The 17426-nt window shown below is 32.3% G+C and overlaps 1 protein-coding gene and 1 long non-coding RNA gene across 3 annotated transcripts in view; one reads left to right on the top strand and one right to left on the bottom strand.

Moving 5' to 3' along the window:
- The window catches only part of LOC127733117 (VPS10 domain-containing receptor SorCS1-like), an 89361-nt gene that overhangs the window by 14686 nt on the left and 57249 nt on the right, over positions 1-17426 (top strand). For both annotated transcript variants that reach the window (XM_052242412.1, XM_052242413.1), the window contains exon 3: positions 7603-7696. In XM_052242412.1, coding sequence (XP_052098372.1) covers positions 7603-7696 — 94 coding nt within the window. The remainder of the gene's footprint in view (positions 1-7602; positions 7697-17426) is intronic.
- Positions 6098-17426, bottom strand: part of LOC127733235 (uncharacterized) — a 36676-nt gene continuing 25347 nt past the window's right edge. The window contains exon 2 of the long non-coding RNA XR_007996937.1: positions 6098-6189. This is a non-coding gene — a long non-coding RNA (uncharacterized LOC127733235). The remainder of the gene's footprint in view (positions 6190-17426) is intronic.

A 17426-nucleotide genomic window follows, 5' to 3' on the forward strand; every position in this document is an offset into this window, starting at 1 on the left:
CTTATCCTTATTATTTTATGTTTAAAAATATTGATATAAAAAAAAAATATGTCTAAAAGGCATCTCATCAACTTGAATTCTATTTTAGTCTAAAGTGTATTTTTTAGCTTACCTGGCCTTAAAGGCCAAATGAGATTTTTTCTCATCACTTGGTGCTATTGTTGTCCGTCGTCGTCCATTGTCGTTAACTTTTACCATCTCCTCTGAAACAAGTAAGCCAAATTTAACCAAACTTGGCCACAATCATCATTAGGGTATGTAGATTAAAAAATGTGCCTGATGATCCCGCCTGCTAACCAACATGGCAGACATGGCTAGAAATAGAACATAGGGGTAAAAGCAAGTTTGGTTGCTGTCCCTGAGTTAGTAATTTTACAGAAATTTTGCAGTTTTTTGTTATTATCTTAGATATCATTATAATATCTAATATCTTATACTATTAATTATGATTTTAACCTTATTTTTAAATGATTTCCAAAGCATCAGTAAATACAGGTGAGCGACACAGGATCTTTGAGAGCCTCTAGTTTTGTCTTTTTTGTCTTTTTATCTGAAAAACTATAAAAGATTGATAGAAACTTTATATACCAAAAATGATCAGCAGGACAAGATTTACAAATAAGTGCAGGATGGTGGAAATCGTCAGACGACTCCTTATTCAAGTTATAGGTGTTTAATTCGTTTTTTTATAAATTTCAGATTTACCATTTCTGAGTTTTGGGGTTTTATTCATTAAAAAAGGGGGATTTTCCAGTTTTCGGACAATGACTCAAAAAAAATTTCACCAATTTGCATGAAACTTTTGTGAATTGTTCATATCTATTGACATGAGCTTTCTTTCGTTTTTTATAAATTTTGGATTTACCGTTTCCGAGTTTTGGGGTTTTATTCATTAATGAAGGGGGGATTTTCCAGTTTTCGGACAATAACTGAAAAAAAATTTCACCAATTTGCATGAAACTTTTGTGAATTGTTCATATCTATTGACATGAGCTCCCTTTCGTTTTTTTATAAATTTCGGATTTACCGTTTCCGAGTTTTGGGGTTTTATTCAATAAAAAGTGGGGGATTTTCCAGTTTTCAGACAATAACTCAAAATAAATTAGCAAAAAAAGACCAGCAAGACAAGATCTTCAAATCAGTTAGTACTCTTGAAATTGTGTGACTACCCCTCATTTGAGTTATTGCCCGTTTATAATGATTTTTGTCGAGCCTTCGACTTTAGTCAACAAAGCGAGACATAGCGATCCTACATTCCGTTGGTGTCGTCGGCGGCGGCAGCGTCCACAAATATTCACTCAGTGGTTAAAGTTTTTAAAATTTTAATTACTTTCTTAAACTATCCTGGGTTTGTACCAAACGGACAGAAGCTTGTTTATGATCATAAGATAGTATCCAGAAGTAAATTTTGAAAAAAAAATAAATCCATTTTTTCCTTATTTTATTTTTAAATGGACTTAGATTTTCTGCCAGGAAACAACACATTCACTCTGTGCTTAAAGTTTGTAAAATTTTAATAACTTTCTTATACTATTTTGGATTTGTACCAAACTTGGACAGAAGCTTGTTTATGATCAAAAGCTAGTATCTAGAAGGAAATTTTGTAAAAAAATAAATCCATTTTTTCTGTATTTTACTTTTAAATGGACTTGGATTTTCTGCCAGGAAACAACACATTCTCTCTGTGGTTAAAGTTTTAAAATTTTAAGAACTTTCTTATACTATTTTGGATTTGTACCAAACTTGGACAGAAGCTTGTTTATGATCAAATGCTAGTATCTAGAAGGAAATTTTGTTTTCTTCCAGTTAACATTACATTCAGTCTGCAGTTGAAGTTTTTAAACATTTATTAGATTCATAAACTATCCTGGATTTTTACCAAACTTGGACAGAAGCTTCTTACAATCGAAAGATAGTATCAAGTGGAATATTTTTATTGAGCCTGCGATTAACAGAAAAAGTAGGCAAGGCACTGGGTTCCACGGAACCCTTACAAATTTTTACCCTTTTTTTGCGTTTTTGTCTTATATCTGCAAAACTATAATAGATAGATAGAAACTTTTTATTCCAAAAATGATCAGCAAGACAAGATCTACCAATAAGTTCAGGATGGTGGTAATCGTCAGATGACTCCTTATTCAAGTTATTGCCCTTTATTTTCGTTTCCTTTCTCCAACTGAAGTTAGCCTCAACCAAATGTTATGAAACTTATACACAATGCTTATTACCTCAAAATACAGATCAAGTTTAAATTTTGGTGGTGTCACTTTTACTGTTCTAGAGTTATGCCCCTTTACAAATGGAAAAAATGCTGAATTTTTCGTTTCCGTTCTCTAACTTAAGTTTGCCTCAACCAAATGTTATGAAACTTATACATAATACTTATTACTACGAAACTCAGATCAAGTACAAATTTGGATAGCATCACATTTAACGTTCTTCAGTTATGTCCTTTTATAAATTTATATGATATGCAAGCGGGGGCATCATCTGTGTCCCATGGAAACATTCCCCATATATTGTCATGAATTCTTTTCTAGTCCACTATGATGGAGAGATTCCATTGTTGAAGATGCTCACAGACCTAGGTGAGCGACACAGGCTCTTTAGAGCCTCTAGTTTAAAACACCTGAAGGTTTCAGTTATATGTTAGTTTTCTTTTGAGTCTTCAATGAAGAGACAGGACAGATGAGGGGAGAAGGGATACTTTTGTTTTTGAGAAAACTCTTGGCAATAACTGATAAATGTCTTGCTTTACAATAAGATTTATGTCATTGAAAGGAATTTTTGAATACAGGCACCACAATTTGCTGAAAAGGTGTTTTGTAAAATTGAACAAAAAAAGGAAGAAAAAAACATTGAAGAACACAAAGTATTCCCCTCAAACCAGTACTAGGGGCCGCCTTAAACTTGCAGTGAGGTGAGAGTTTTTTGTATGGTGTTGAAGGCCTCTCTCTGACTTTGAGATGAAGAACAGCAAAAGAAGCACTGTTCCTTTGGTTTTTTTTTGTGTTTTTTGCTATGCACATGCTGAATTTGTGTCATGGATGGATACCCCATATCCTTTCTTTTCTAAAATGACATAAATCAGGCTATTTTGAATAGTTTGTATACGACCGCAAAAAAATTTTGCGGTCGTATATTGGTATGACGTTGGCATCGTCGTTGTCCGGTGTCGTCGTCCGAAGACACATTGGTTTTTCGCACAATAACTTTAGTTTAAGTGAACGGATCTCTATGAAATTTTACCATAAGGTTCAATACCACAAAAGGAAAGTTGGGATTGATTTTTGGAGATTATGGTACCAACAGTTAAGGAATTAGGGGCCAAAAATAAGCATTTTGTAACTTCCAGACAATAACTTGTGTGTTAGTGTATGGTTCTCTCTGACATTGTACCACAAGTTTCCATATCACAAAGGGAATGCTGGGAATGATTTTGGGGGTAATTGCCTCAAAATTTAGGAATTAGGGGCCAAAAAAGGGGCAAAAAACAAGCATTTTTCTAGTTTCATGACAATAACTTGTGTGTAAGTGTATGGATCTTTATGAAATTGTACTACAAGGTTCCATATCACAAAGGGAAAGCTGGAATTGAGTTTGGGGGTTTTTGCCCAAAACATTTAGGAATAAGGGGCCAAAAAGGGGCCAAAAATAAGCATTTTCCTAGTTTCCAGACAATAACTTGTGTTCTAGTGTTTGGATCTCGCTGAAATTGTACTGCAAGGCACCATACAACAAAGGGAAAACTGGGATTGATTTTGGGGGTAATTGCCTCAAAATTTTAGGAATTAGGGGCAAAAAAGAAGCATTTTTATACGACCGCAAAAAAATTTTGTGGTCGTATATTGGTATGACGTTGGCGTCGTCGTCGTCGTCCGGCGTCCTCGTCGGAAGACACATTGGTTTTCGCACTCTAACTTTAGTTTAAGTGAATGGATCTTTTTGAAATTTGACCATAAGGTTAAATACCACAAAAGGAAGGTTGGGATTGATTTTGGGGGTTATGGTACCAACAGTTAAGGAATTAGAGCCAAAAAGGGGCCAAAAATAAGCATTTTCTAGTTTCCAGACAATAACTGTGGAACTGTGTATGGATCTCTCTGAAATTATACTACAAGTTTCCATACCACCAAGGATGGTTAGGATTTGCTTTGGGGGGTTATGGCTCAAACCGTTCAGGAATTAGGTGCAAAAAAGGGGGAAAAACAAGATTGTCCTGGTTAATGGACAAATACTTTAGTACAAAACATAATTTAAAGCAGTGTAAGGGAGATAAATCAAATACATCATTGAAATTATCTCCCTTACACTGCTTTTAAATTATGTATAAAGTAAGGTTAATGAACAATAAAGATAATTTAAAACAGTGTAAGGGAGGTAATCCAAATACAACGTTTTGGTTACTTCCCTTACACTGCTTTTAAATTATGTTTAAAGAAATGCATATTTATAAAGGAAGACCAGTAAAAATATCTGCAAATGTTGCATCTTTTTTTTTTTTACAAAAAAATCCATATGAAAGATTTGACACTATATTTTTAATTCTATTATAAAATAGATTAAGTTAGCACTATGGTAAATTTAAATGGGTAATTATGGTTGCCAACTCCATTGGAAATTTGAATTGAGATTATGGCCATATCTTGAGGGAAAGAATTTTTTGGGGGAAAAAAAGGGGGGGGGGGGGGTAAAAAGAAATTGTGGGGGGTCAATTTTTTCTCATTTCAGATTTCAGAAATTAAAAAGAATTATTCTTCAAATATTATTTTTTTTTCAAATTTCAAATATTGAAAAATTTCAAGAAGTAATCTTTAATTGCACAGTATGGCACATTAGATTTGTAAAATCTTTGACCACATTTATTTATTTGTTATGCCGAATCTAACGATGTATTTAGATTTTTAATTTTGGATCCAGTTTTCAAATTGGTCTACATTAAGGTCCAAAGGGTCCAAAATTCAAATTTGTTTGATTTTAACAAAAATTGAATATATGGGGTTCTTTGATATGCTGAATCTAAACATGTATTTAGATTTTTGATTTTTGGCCCAGTTTTCAAGTTGGTCCAAATTGGGGTCCAAAATTAAACTTTGTTTGATTTCAACAAAAATTGAATATATGGGGTTCTTTGATATGCTGAATCTAACCATGTATTTAGATTTTTTATTTGTGGACCCCGCTATCAAATTGGTTCATATTGAGGTCAAAAGGGTCCAAAATTAAACTTTGTTTGATTTCATCAAAAATTGAATTATTGGGGTTCTTTGATATGCCAAATTTAACCGTGTATTTAGATTTTTAATTTTGGGTCCCGTTTTTTAAATTGGTCTACATTAAGGTCCAAAGGGTCCAAAATTAAACTTAGTTTGATTTTAACAAAAATTGAATTCTTGGGGTTCTTTGATATGTTGAATCTAAACATGTGTTTAGATTTTTGATAATGGGCCCAGTTTTCAAGTTTGTCCAAGTTGGGGTCCAAAATTAAACTTTGTTTGATTTCAACAAAAATTGAATATATGGGGTTCTTTGATATGCTGAATCTAACCATGTATTTTGATTTTGGACATTGGACCATAATAGGTAAATTAAAAAAATTGAAGTTCTTAGACCACATTCTTTCTGTGTCAGAAACCTATGCTGTGTCAAATATTTAATCACAATCCAAATTCAGAGCTGTATCAAGCTTGAATGTTGTGTCCATACTTGCCCCAACTGTTCAGGGTTCGACCTCTGCGGTCGTATCAAGCTGCGCCCAGCGAAGCATTTTATTAGTGTATGGATCTTTATGAAATTGTACTACAAGGTTCCATATCACAAAGAGAAAGCTGGGTTTGAGTTTGGGGGTAATTGCCCTAAACGTTTAGGAATTTGGGGCCAAAAAGGGAAAAAAAAACAAGCATTTTTACAGTTTCCAGACAATAACTTGTGTTCAAGTGTATGGATCTCTCTGAAATTGTACTGCAAGGTACCATACCACAAAGGGAAGGCTTGGATTGAGTCTGGGGGTGATCAATCATAAGGGGGTTCAAAAATAGGGGGGTGATTTTTTTTTTCCTTTTTTTTTCTTTAAAATTTTCCATTTTAAGTTGGTTAAATTTGATTTATATATAAAAGCAAATAATAATGATATGGTTTGATTTCATCAAAAATTGAAATATTGGGGTTCTTTGATATGCTGAATCTAATCTTGTATTAAGATTTTTAATTTTTGGTCATGTTTTCAAATTGGTCTACATTAAGGTCCAAAGGGTCCAAAATTAAACTTAGTTTGATTTAAAAAAAAAATTGAATTCTTGGGGTTCTTTGATATGCTGAATCTAACTGTGTATGTATTTAGATTTTGGATATTGGACCATAATAGGTAAATTAAATTTTTTTAAGTTCTTAGACCACATTCATTCTGTGTCAGAAACCTATGCTGTGTCAAATATTTAATCACAATCCAAATTCAGAGCTGTATCAAGCTTGAATGTTGTGTCCATACTTGCCCCAACTGTTCAGGGTTCGACCTCTGCGGTCGTATCAAGCTGCGCCCAGCGGAGCATTTTATTCATTTTGTCATGTCAGAACCTTTTAAAGCTTACTATTCAGTAAGAAAATTGCTCACTGTTGAAGACTGTACCTATTGTTGCTTTAATCTACATAATTTGGTCTAAGGTAGATAATTGTTTAATTGGCAATCATACCAAATCTTCTTCTTTTTATATTGTATTGTTTGTAATTACTTTGTTTTAGTTGGGGTTATTTGTTATAAAGGTTTAGAGTAGAGGTATAAAAAAAGGACTACAGATGTATGTTAACCCTGCCTCATTTATTTATATGTGCCTGTCAGGAACCCAAAAAAATCATCACTGACAGGTTGTCATATAGTTCTGTTATATAGAGAATTTGTTGTTGTTAACAGATCCTTGAATTGATAATCTCTGTTTAAAATTTATTCACAACTTTTTAAGATTTTTGGCAAGTTACATGCAACATATTTTACACATGTAGACACCTGTTTATTGTTGAAAACTGAATTTTGACCTCTAGTTGTTGGCTTTTGGTTATTTGTGTTGTTCATTTGTTGTCTCTTGGATGGATAAAATAGATCTCCTTTTATTCATAAGTATTTGAATATTTGAATTTTATTTCAACTATTTCATACTCATATGTTGTAGAAAGAATTTAGTGTAGACATCTTACATCTTATACAACATGGAAAGTGATATTTGTACAATAATATTACATGTATTTTGAAAGTGGGGGAGGAATGGCTCCTTTTTGATGCTTTCAATTAAAGAAAGTATGTTTATATATTTTTATTGACATTTATAATTTTAAACGCATTTAAACAAATAGAGTGACTCATTCTTTCCATGTACCAAAAGTTGACACGCATAATGAAATACTATTAGAAAAATGGCAAACATGAACCTTTCTGATTTCTCATAAATACTTAAAGTAAGAGAAAAACTGAAATTGAAATATTTTGTTGTTTTATTTGAAATACCTGTCAAGTTATTCAAATTGATGATTAAACAACAGGGTTTATAACCCTTTTTCTTTGATCAATAGTGTAGTACATGTAGTATTCAATTAATTATATTTATATTTTAGATCAAGTGATTATGGAACAACATTTCAAAAAATTGATTTACCATTAGATGCAGTGGCAGAGTTTATATATTCATCCCCAGTGAAAAGAAGTCAGGTGAAATTAAACTAAAATATGTCAGATTGCATTTACAAGTCAATCGTGGTTTCTTCATTTGTTGAAACCAAACAAATATAGGTCATCATATCTTAATAAGTTTTGCCTTTTTAATTGTGAATCTTCCCCACTTAATAAAAATAAAAGCTTGTTTAATGCAATTCTTGTACATGGTGGGAGGAAACAGTTATCATCCTTTGATTTTTGTTGTCTACAAATAAAGTCCGTAGTGTGGACTGAGTGTATAACTTGCAAATTTTTTTCATGCACTTTCCAAATTTATTTCTTTATATTTTATGCATGAAATATTAAGTAGGGGGATAAAAATTACATGTTAAAAAAATTTTGGTGATAAATTTTTATGTAAAGTAGTGATTTGGTCCAGTTAAAAAAGATAAAAAATGAGTATGTCTGAAGCTGTCATACTGAATTATAGACCCCCTTAACATAGAATTGTCCATATTTTGAGTTAGAGCTGGTAGGATTTACTATGATTTTGATATTATTTGTCCCAAAAGTAGTACACTACACTGTAAAAATCTTTTTGAGATAGAGCAGGTGCGATTTTTTATATGACCGCAAAAAAATTTTGCGGTCGTATATAGGTATGACATTGGCGTCGTCGTTGTCGTCTTCTGAAGACACTTTGGTTTTCGCACTCTAACTTTAGTTTAAGTGAATGGATCTCTATGAAATTTTACCATAAGGTTCAATACCACAAAAGGAAGGTTGGGATTGATTTTATGGGTTATGGTACAATCAGTTAAGGAATTAGGGGCCAAAAAGGGGCCAAGAATAAGCATTTTTGTAACTTCCAGACATAACTTGTGTGTTAGTTTATGGATCTCTCTGACATTGTACCACAAGTTTCCATATCACAAAGGGAATGCTGGGATTGATTTTGGGGGTAATTGCCTCAAAATGTTAGGAATTAGGGGCAAAAAACAAGCATTTTTCTAGTTTCATAACAATAACTTGTGTGTAAGTGTATGGATCTTTATGAAATTGTACTACAAGGTTCCATATCACAAAGGGAAAGCTGGAATTGAGTTTGGGGGTAATTGCCTAAAATGTTTAGGAAAAAGGGGCCAAAAATAAGCATTTTTCTAGTTTCCAGACAACAACTTGTGTTCAAATGGATGGATCTCTCTGAAATTGTACTGCAAGGTACCATACCACAAAGGGAAGGCTGGGATTGATTTTGGGGGTAATTGCCTCAAAATTTTAGGAATTAGGGGCAAAAAAACAAGCATTTTTCTAGTTTCAGGACAATAACTTGTGTGTAAGTGTATGGATCTTTATGAAATTGTACTACAAGGTTCCATATCACAAAGGGAAAGCTGGGTTTGAGTTTGGGGGTAATGGACCACTTTCGAGTTTGTCCTTCACTGGAAAAAACTCGTCAATTATGCGCGCCTTTATGACGTCATTTACCAGATAAAGGGGATCGCCTGTATCCCTGCACTATTAACGGTCATCAAGCGTCTTAGTGATCGTCATTGTGCAGGATAAAATAGAAATAATGTTTGTTCCGTAGGTACTTAATCACAATTCCCTTATGATAGCAGTGCTGATTGTCAATTATGAGAATTTAATTTGCCGAATAATTCGTGCAATATAGCATCATAGTTTTCCAACCACTCGCTCAACATGGGAACGGAAGTGACGTTGCCCCTAAACGCACGAATGATGTTCACTAAAACCAAAATTTTTGACGGAAATGCATTGAAGTCGAAAGTTGTCTTTTGCCCTAAACATTTAGGAATTTGGGGCCAAAAAGGGGCCTAAAAACAAGCATTTTTCTAGTTTCCAGACAATAACTTGTGTTCAAGTGTATGGATCTCTCTGAAATTGTACTGCAAGGTACCATACCACAAAGGGAAGGCTAGGATCGAGTTTGGGGGTGATGAATCATAAGGGGGTTCAAAAAATTTGGGTTTTTTTTTTTTTTCCTTTTTTTTCTTTAAAATTTTCCATTTTAAATTGGTTATTTCTGATTTATATATAGAAGCAAATAATAATGATATGGTTTGAAAAGGTAAATTCAAAATTTTTAAGTTCTTAGACCACTTTCATTCTGTGTCAGAAACCTATGCTGTGTCAAATATTTAATTACAATCCAAATTCAGTGCTGTATCAAGCTTGAATGTTGTGTCCATACTTGCCCAAACTGTTCAGGGTTCGACCTCTGCGGTCGTATCAAGCTGCGTCCCAGCGGAGCATTTTATTAAAATTGGAGTTATCTTCCTTTGTCCATGATTATAGTTGAATCAGCTACAATCAATGCTTTATACAATGCAATGTTAAATTTTGCCTTCCACTGATAAAACACAGATCAAGTTGAATTTGGGTAGTGTCACTTTAACCATTATTGAGTTATGCCCCTTTATAAATTGAAAAATTGCAAAATTTTTAGTTTCCATTCTGTAACTTAAGTTTGCCCCAACCAAACATGAACCTATACACAATACTTATTACCACAAAACTAAGATCAAGTACAAATTTGGGTAGCATTATTTTATTGTTCTTGAGTTATGTCCCTTTATAATGTTGTATGCAAGCGAGGCATCATTCTCCATTTATTCTGTATTTAACTGATATTTGATTTCGTTTTTTTTTACATTTAACAAATAGGTAAAGTCTGGGGTTAAAGTTTATTACACATCAATTACTTTATCAAACCTTCATAGAATTTTATGAAACTTTTGCAGAAGCTTTTTTATGATTATTAGATAATGTCTGAAGCAAACTTTTGAAAATAGATTTTTTTCATTTTCAGTATTTTTCTGATAGATAGACTTAGTTTTTTACAGTTAACTTTTACAGACAGTTTGGGATTAGACTTTTTTGACATGATACATTTGGAAACCTTCATAGATTATTATGAAACTTGGACAGAAGCTAATCTTCAAGACCATGAAAACGCATTTAAAGAAAAAGTTTGAACTCTATTTAAAATTTTGTATTTTACTGATAAATGGACTCACTTTTTAAGTAAACATTACTCTTTTACACTGACAGCAGCAATCACAGGCAAGACACAGGGTTCCATGGAACCCCTTATAAAGTTTTTTTAGTGAGAGGTAGTTAGTTTTGATAAATTTAATGTAAAAAGTCAACTTTATTTAAGTGTTATAAAAGAGAATCAACATGGGTTATTTGTGAAAGAGAGATTCCTCTCAAAAATATAAACAATGCTCACAATATGTTATCTATTTTTTCAACTATGAAAAAAAGGCAAACAAATAATGCATTTTAAAGGGAACTGTATTTTTATACCCCCGCTTTAAAAAAGTGGGGTATACTGTTTTACCTCTGTCAGTCAGTCAGTCTGTCCGTCCCATGAATATTTTTCGTCACATTTTTCTCAGGAACTACATAACAAGGATTTCTGAAATTTAGTTTCAAGGTTTATATGAGTTGGCTATACCGTGTGATGTGTTTATGATTCATCATTCAACAACTTCCTGTTTACCTTATACTTTTGGCGGGCAGGGGTATCATTAGTGAGCAGTAGCTCATATATTTAATTGTGTATCAAAAATGTAGTACATTTTTTGTACATAACTGGTTTATGATTTGCATTACTGGTACATTATGATAAAAAGATTGGCTTCATGTTTGTATAAGATTATTTTGAACATTTGGATAAAAGGAGATATGGGTATCCATTAATGAGACAACAACCAAAAGGACACAAAAACCAAAACGGCATCTAGATTGTATCTTATTGATGCTCTGGCCAAGTTAGTGACCAAAGGACTGATAAGAAAATCAAATTAAAGTAAATAAATAATTTTATTTTTGTCCCCAAATTATAAAATGTTTTAAGACAGAAACAACCAGATCTACTTTAAAAAAACTCAATGTTTTTTTTATCAACTAAAAAAAAGTCTATATAAAACAGAAATTATTCAATTTTTAGTTTTCTGTTCATCAAGACAGTTAGAGTGTACAGTATGACTGATGAAGGTATGGAAGAATCACAAATGATTAAGTCATGTCTTTTGTTTAGTCCAAAATAAGGCTTATGAATAAAATAAGAATTAATAAACTGTTCTTATTTGGTGGTTATAGAACCGATGGAAATGATCATATATTCCAAAATGAAGAATAAACTATTCCATAGTTTTAAAGGCTAATTAGAGTTTAATTAGAGAAGGCCTATCATTCATGATAGTTCAAGCTTTTTCCAAATATTGATTAGTTGCATGTAAGTAATTAAAGGCCCATTATGTTAAAACATAAAAATTAAATCCTGACAAATGTGCTTCCTCTTGATGCTTCCTACATGTACTTTCAAATAATATATATGTAGTAGAAACAAAACGACTCTGTACTTTTCTAATGTTTGAATGATATAAGGTGATCATGATGAGAAACATCTGTTACCAGTCCATTATTCTTTGCAATGAAAAACATTTGACAGTATGATATTCATACAAAACATATTACTTTGTTAAATGAAATGGACATATACATTGTTTATGAATAAATTTAAGGTTTAAGGAGAGGACAACTTTCTATTTATAAATTTGTACCAATGCTGTAGGCACCTTGGGACAGCTATAAGGCTATATAAAAATATAGCTTATGTAAGTCGACTCATGCCTTTCCTTGTCAGCTTTATGGGTTGTAACACATTACATGTGCTATAGTGGCAAGTAGATGGTATATCTTACAGATACATATATAGTGTGTCTACAGGATTTTGAGGGTGGAAATTACTATGACATTGTTTGGTTAATCTATTAGGCCTTTATATATATATCACTGAAGAGACATTAATTGTCAAAATCCAGATATGGTGTACAAATTTTTGCACCTCATGTTGTATACCATCTTTTCCGCAAGTTTATTGTTTTCTGTTTGGTAATAAATTAATAATAAGATCTATTTTGTTACATCTTGTGATCCGTTTATTTGGCAATCGCCAATGACAGTCAGCAGGGTTTAAGTACATCAGTTGTTCGACCTGCTAGTCAAATGCGTTTTGTTAAAATATACTTTTTCACTCATTTGGTCTTTTGGAAAATGTTGTTTGTGCTGTATTTAGACCCCTCTACCAAGAAATTTGTTTTGCATGCACACGTATAAAAATTGTGTTTTTTATCCAACGCAATCATAGGTTTGAACGTTGTTTTCAATTTAGACTTGTTTATATATATATATATATATTATATATATATATAAAAATGAAATGAAGAAAATGAAAATATTTCGCATGTAATTGAAAATAAGCTCCATTACATATTTACTGGACACTGTATTACCCTCGATCCATATTCTTTCTATGCCAAAAAGATTGTGCCTCTCTATAAACATAAAAATTGCTGAATTTTTTCGTTTCAGTTTTCTAACTTTAGTTTGCCTAAACCAAATGTTATGAAACTTATACACAATGCTTATTACCGCAAAACACAGATCAAGTTTGAAATTAAGTTGCATTACCTATGAACGGTAAAAGTGAACGTAAATATCTAGACCATCACTTTTACTGTTCATAAGTAATGCCCTTTTATAAATTGAAAAATTGCTAAATCTGTCGTTTCCGTTCTCTAACTTTAGTTTGCCTCAACATGCTCAACCAAATGTTACTGAACAATGAGAGCACTCAAACTTGCAAGCAATTTCTAATGACAACATGTAGAAATATATGTCATTAACTTTAAAAGAAAAGAAAATGTCAATAATTAGTACATTGATTCAGGCATATTTACAAGTGAGTCATCTGTGGCCTATAGACACATTTTCCATTTATCTCATCTTTTAAATTGTCAAATGCTTAGAAAGTTTTATTTGTCATAATTGATAAAAGAACATGAATTTCCCTTACCTTGCAAAAGTGAAGGAATAAAATACCTTTCCCTTTGTGGTATTCTTTCAGGGGCGTAGCTAGGCCAACATAATGTGTACTCAATGCTGGGGAAGGAAGTCATACGGTGGGGGGTCTGGGGTAAATGGTGCCAAATCCTGCATTCTCACGATTTCCTGGGACTTAAAATGATGACCACACAGAAATCTTATATTCATGAGTAACAAGGCAACTTTTGAAAATAATTAAATTTGAAAAAAAAATATTGATTAGAGAAAAACTGTTGACTTAGAAATTTGGGTTTTTATACGGCCGCAAAAAAATTTTTGTGGTCGTATATTGGTATGATGATGGCGTCGTCGTCGTCTGGCGTCGTCCAAAGACACATTGGTTTTCGCACTCTAACTTTAGTTTAAGTGAATGGATCTCTCTGAAATTTTACCACATGGTTCAATACCACAAAAGGAAGGTTGGGATTGATTGTGGGGGTTATGGTACCAACAGTAAAGGAATTAGGGGCCAAAAAGGGGCCAAAAATAAGCATTTTTGTATCTTCCAGACATAACTTGTGTGTAAGTGTATGGATCTCTCTGACATTGTACCACAAGGTTCCATATCACAAAAGGAATGCTGGGATTGATTTTGGGGGTAATTGCCTCAAAATTTTAGGAATTAGGGGCCAAAAAAGGGGCAAAAAACAAGCATTTTTCTAGTTTCATGACAATAACTTGTGTGTAAGTGTATGGATCTTTCTGAAATTGTACTACAAGGTACCATACCACAAAGGGAAGGCTGGGATTGAGTTTGGGGGTGATGAATCATAAGGGGGTTCAAAAAATTGGGGGGGGGGGGGATTTTTTTTTTTTCATTTTTTTTCCTTTTTTTCCTTTTTTTTTCTTTTAAAATTTTCCATTTTAAGTTGGTTATTTCTGATTTATATTTAAAAGCAAATAATAATGATATGGTAGCAGATACACACCAAACAGGATGTGTAAATTATTATATAATAAGTATTGTGCAATAGCAAGAAATTTTCCATTGCACAGTATTGCACGATAGCAAGAAATCTTCAATTGCACAGTATTGCGCAATAGCTAGAAATATCCAATAGCACAATATTGCGCAATAGCAAGAAATTGTCAATTGTACAGTATTGCGCAATAGCAAGAAATATTTAATTGCACAGTATTGTGCAAAAGAAGATACTTCGTATAAATTGCTTATTACTTGACCAATTTCAATGGGGTTTTATTCTTGAATTCTTGGGGTTCTTTAATATGCTGAATCTAACAGTGTATTTAGTTTTTGGATTTTGGGCCCCGTTTTTAAATTGGTCCACATTGAGGTCCAAAGGGTCCAAAATTAAACTTTGTTTGATTTCATAAAAAAATGAATTATTGGGGTTCTTTGATATGCCGAATCTAACCGTGTATTTAGATTCTTTATTTTTGGTTCCGTTTTCAAATTGGTCTACATTAAGGTCCAAAGGGTCCAAAATTAAACTTAGTTTCATTTTAACAAAAATTGAATTTTTAGGGTTCTTTGATATGCTGAATCTATACATGTATTTAGATTTTTGATTATGGGCCCAGTTTTCAAGTTTGTCCAAATCAGGGTCCAAAATTAAACTTTGTTTGATTTCAACAAAAATTGAATATATGGGGTTCTTTGATATACTGAATCTAACCATGTATTTAGATTTTTGATTTTTGGGCCCCGTTATCAACTTTGTCCACATTGAGGTCAAAAGGGTCCAAAATTAAACTTTGTTTGATTTCATCAAAAATTGAATTCTTGGGGTTCTTTGATATGCTGAATCTAACCATGTATTTAGATTTTGGATATTGGACCATAAAAGGTAAATGTCCAATTTAAAATTTTTAAGTTCTTAGACCACATTCATTTTGTGTAAGAAACCTATGCTGTGTCAAATATTTAATCACAATCCAAATGCAAAGCTGTATCAAGATTGAATGTTGTGTCCATACTTGCCCCAACTGTTCAGGGTTCGACCTCTGTGGTCGTATCAAGCTGCGCCCTGCGGAGCATTTTATTTTAATGTGTAGTGGGTTGAGCTTGATTTGGTATTAAGTACAATTAAAATATATAGTGCCACCACCATATCTATTTTAATTGTTCCCTAATCAGAAACCTTTAACTGGCCAGTACATATACGTTTGAACTTGAGTCCCGAAATCTACAAGGAAAATCATCAAATTATTTTCGATTTCTTTTTTTATTAACTTCCAAAACGAGAGTCTTGTAATTTAACCAAGCAAGTAAAACAAGCACCACAAATCTCGAAGCATAGAAAATAAGCACTTTTAATTAAATTGGTGGAACATGTTGAAGGAAGCAGCCGTCTTGCACGACCGAACGTAAAATAACAAATAAAATCACATTGATCGTCAAATAAAAAAACCGGCGAAGACGTTGCACGAAAATTACCCTTTACCACCCCGTTAAACTTAAGTTTAACTGGACTGTTTAAAAAATCTGTTATGACGACGTATGTAAGACTATACATAACTCACAGGAAAATTATAAGAATGAATCGTTGTCCATGGTCTATTTAGAACTTTATATTTTACTTCATCAGTTATTTTGAAATCTTGAGAAAATATGTCAGGTTAAGGAGGCATAGTAGACGTAACAATAGTGTTCTGACACCCCGAGGACTCAGCCATTTTAATTGTTTGCATCAGCAACTTAATCACGATTCTGATTCCGTAAATGAAGAGTGGACTAGTTTCCGGAACGGAATATAGCTACAAAGTTACTATTAACATATTTGTATAATAATTTTTAATTTATTTTATTAATTTAGTTTAATTCCTACTAGATTTACCATATTTTTATTTTTGTCAAATTTTCGATGTGTACGCAACTGCGTTTTTGCGTACGGGTTGCTACGCGCCTGTCTTTGTTAGTTTAGTGTTTGGTTGGAGGGTTAAATTTCTATTAAGGGTACAGATATGATACTGGAATATGTTGTTTACTATGACATGCTTGTCAGTGTCTTTTTTGCAGTTCATAACATTAATTTTTACCATTTTGTATTTTCATACAGAACCTATATGATTGTAATATTACCTGGTATTAAACTTTCTTTTTATCATTTGTACAACTATAACACATCAGCAGATTTTAGATAGATACGTTTATTCATTCATGTATAAAGCAACTTTCTCTCACAAATCATAAAAACAAATATCGGTAAAAGAAAAATTGTACCTTAAAAAAAAATTCTCTCACTCCTGAAGCAATATTTTTCATACACAATTTTTTTTATTTTGTAAATATCTTTGAAAGGTAGGCCTTTCAATGGAATATTTTGTTTGTTTGGAACATGCAGGTTTCTTCTGCTTTAAAGTTTCTGTTATTTTTTTTCTTATGTTTATATATTGCAAATATTATGCTCTCACTTATAGATGGGAATTTCCTGGACACACATTTTGATGCATCTTTGCATTTTTTTAGTTCTTTTTGTGTACAGAAGCTAGCAATTAAAAGTTTTGTTTACCGGTATATCTGTTAAATAAAAAATCTCAAGACAAATGTGAAGATATTATGGTTGATACATGTTTCTCCTAGGTCAAAAAAAGGTTTCAGTTTTCAAATGTTGTAATATGATATCAAATCAACTTTACTTACTGTCCTCAAACTATGCATTAAATGACATATTATAAATACATTACAATATTATTATTGTACATGAACTTTGTCCTATAATTTATTAACCTAGTTGTAGATTTCATTTGAAATAAAAAATATCTAGGCCATGACTAGTTTCTTATGACATTAAATGGCAAATCAATGTTGGAAGACATACTATTAATGAGAAATATACAGGAAATATTATTTAGTTATTCATTATAGTTGTGAGTTACGGTAGTCTGTCAAATGGAATAAAAA

The sequence above is a fragment of the Mytilus californianus genome, unplaced genomic scaffold (genome assembly GCF_021869535.1).
Source record: "Mytilus californianus isolate M0D057914Y unplaced genomic scaffold, xbMytCali1.0.p SCAF_3, whole genome shotgun sequence".
Lineage (NCBI taxonomy): Eukaryota > Metazoa > Mollusca > Bivalvia > Mytilida > Mytilidae > Mytilus > Mytilus californianus.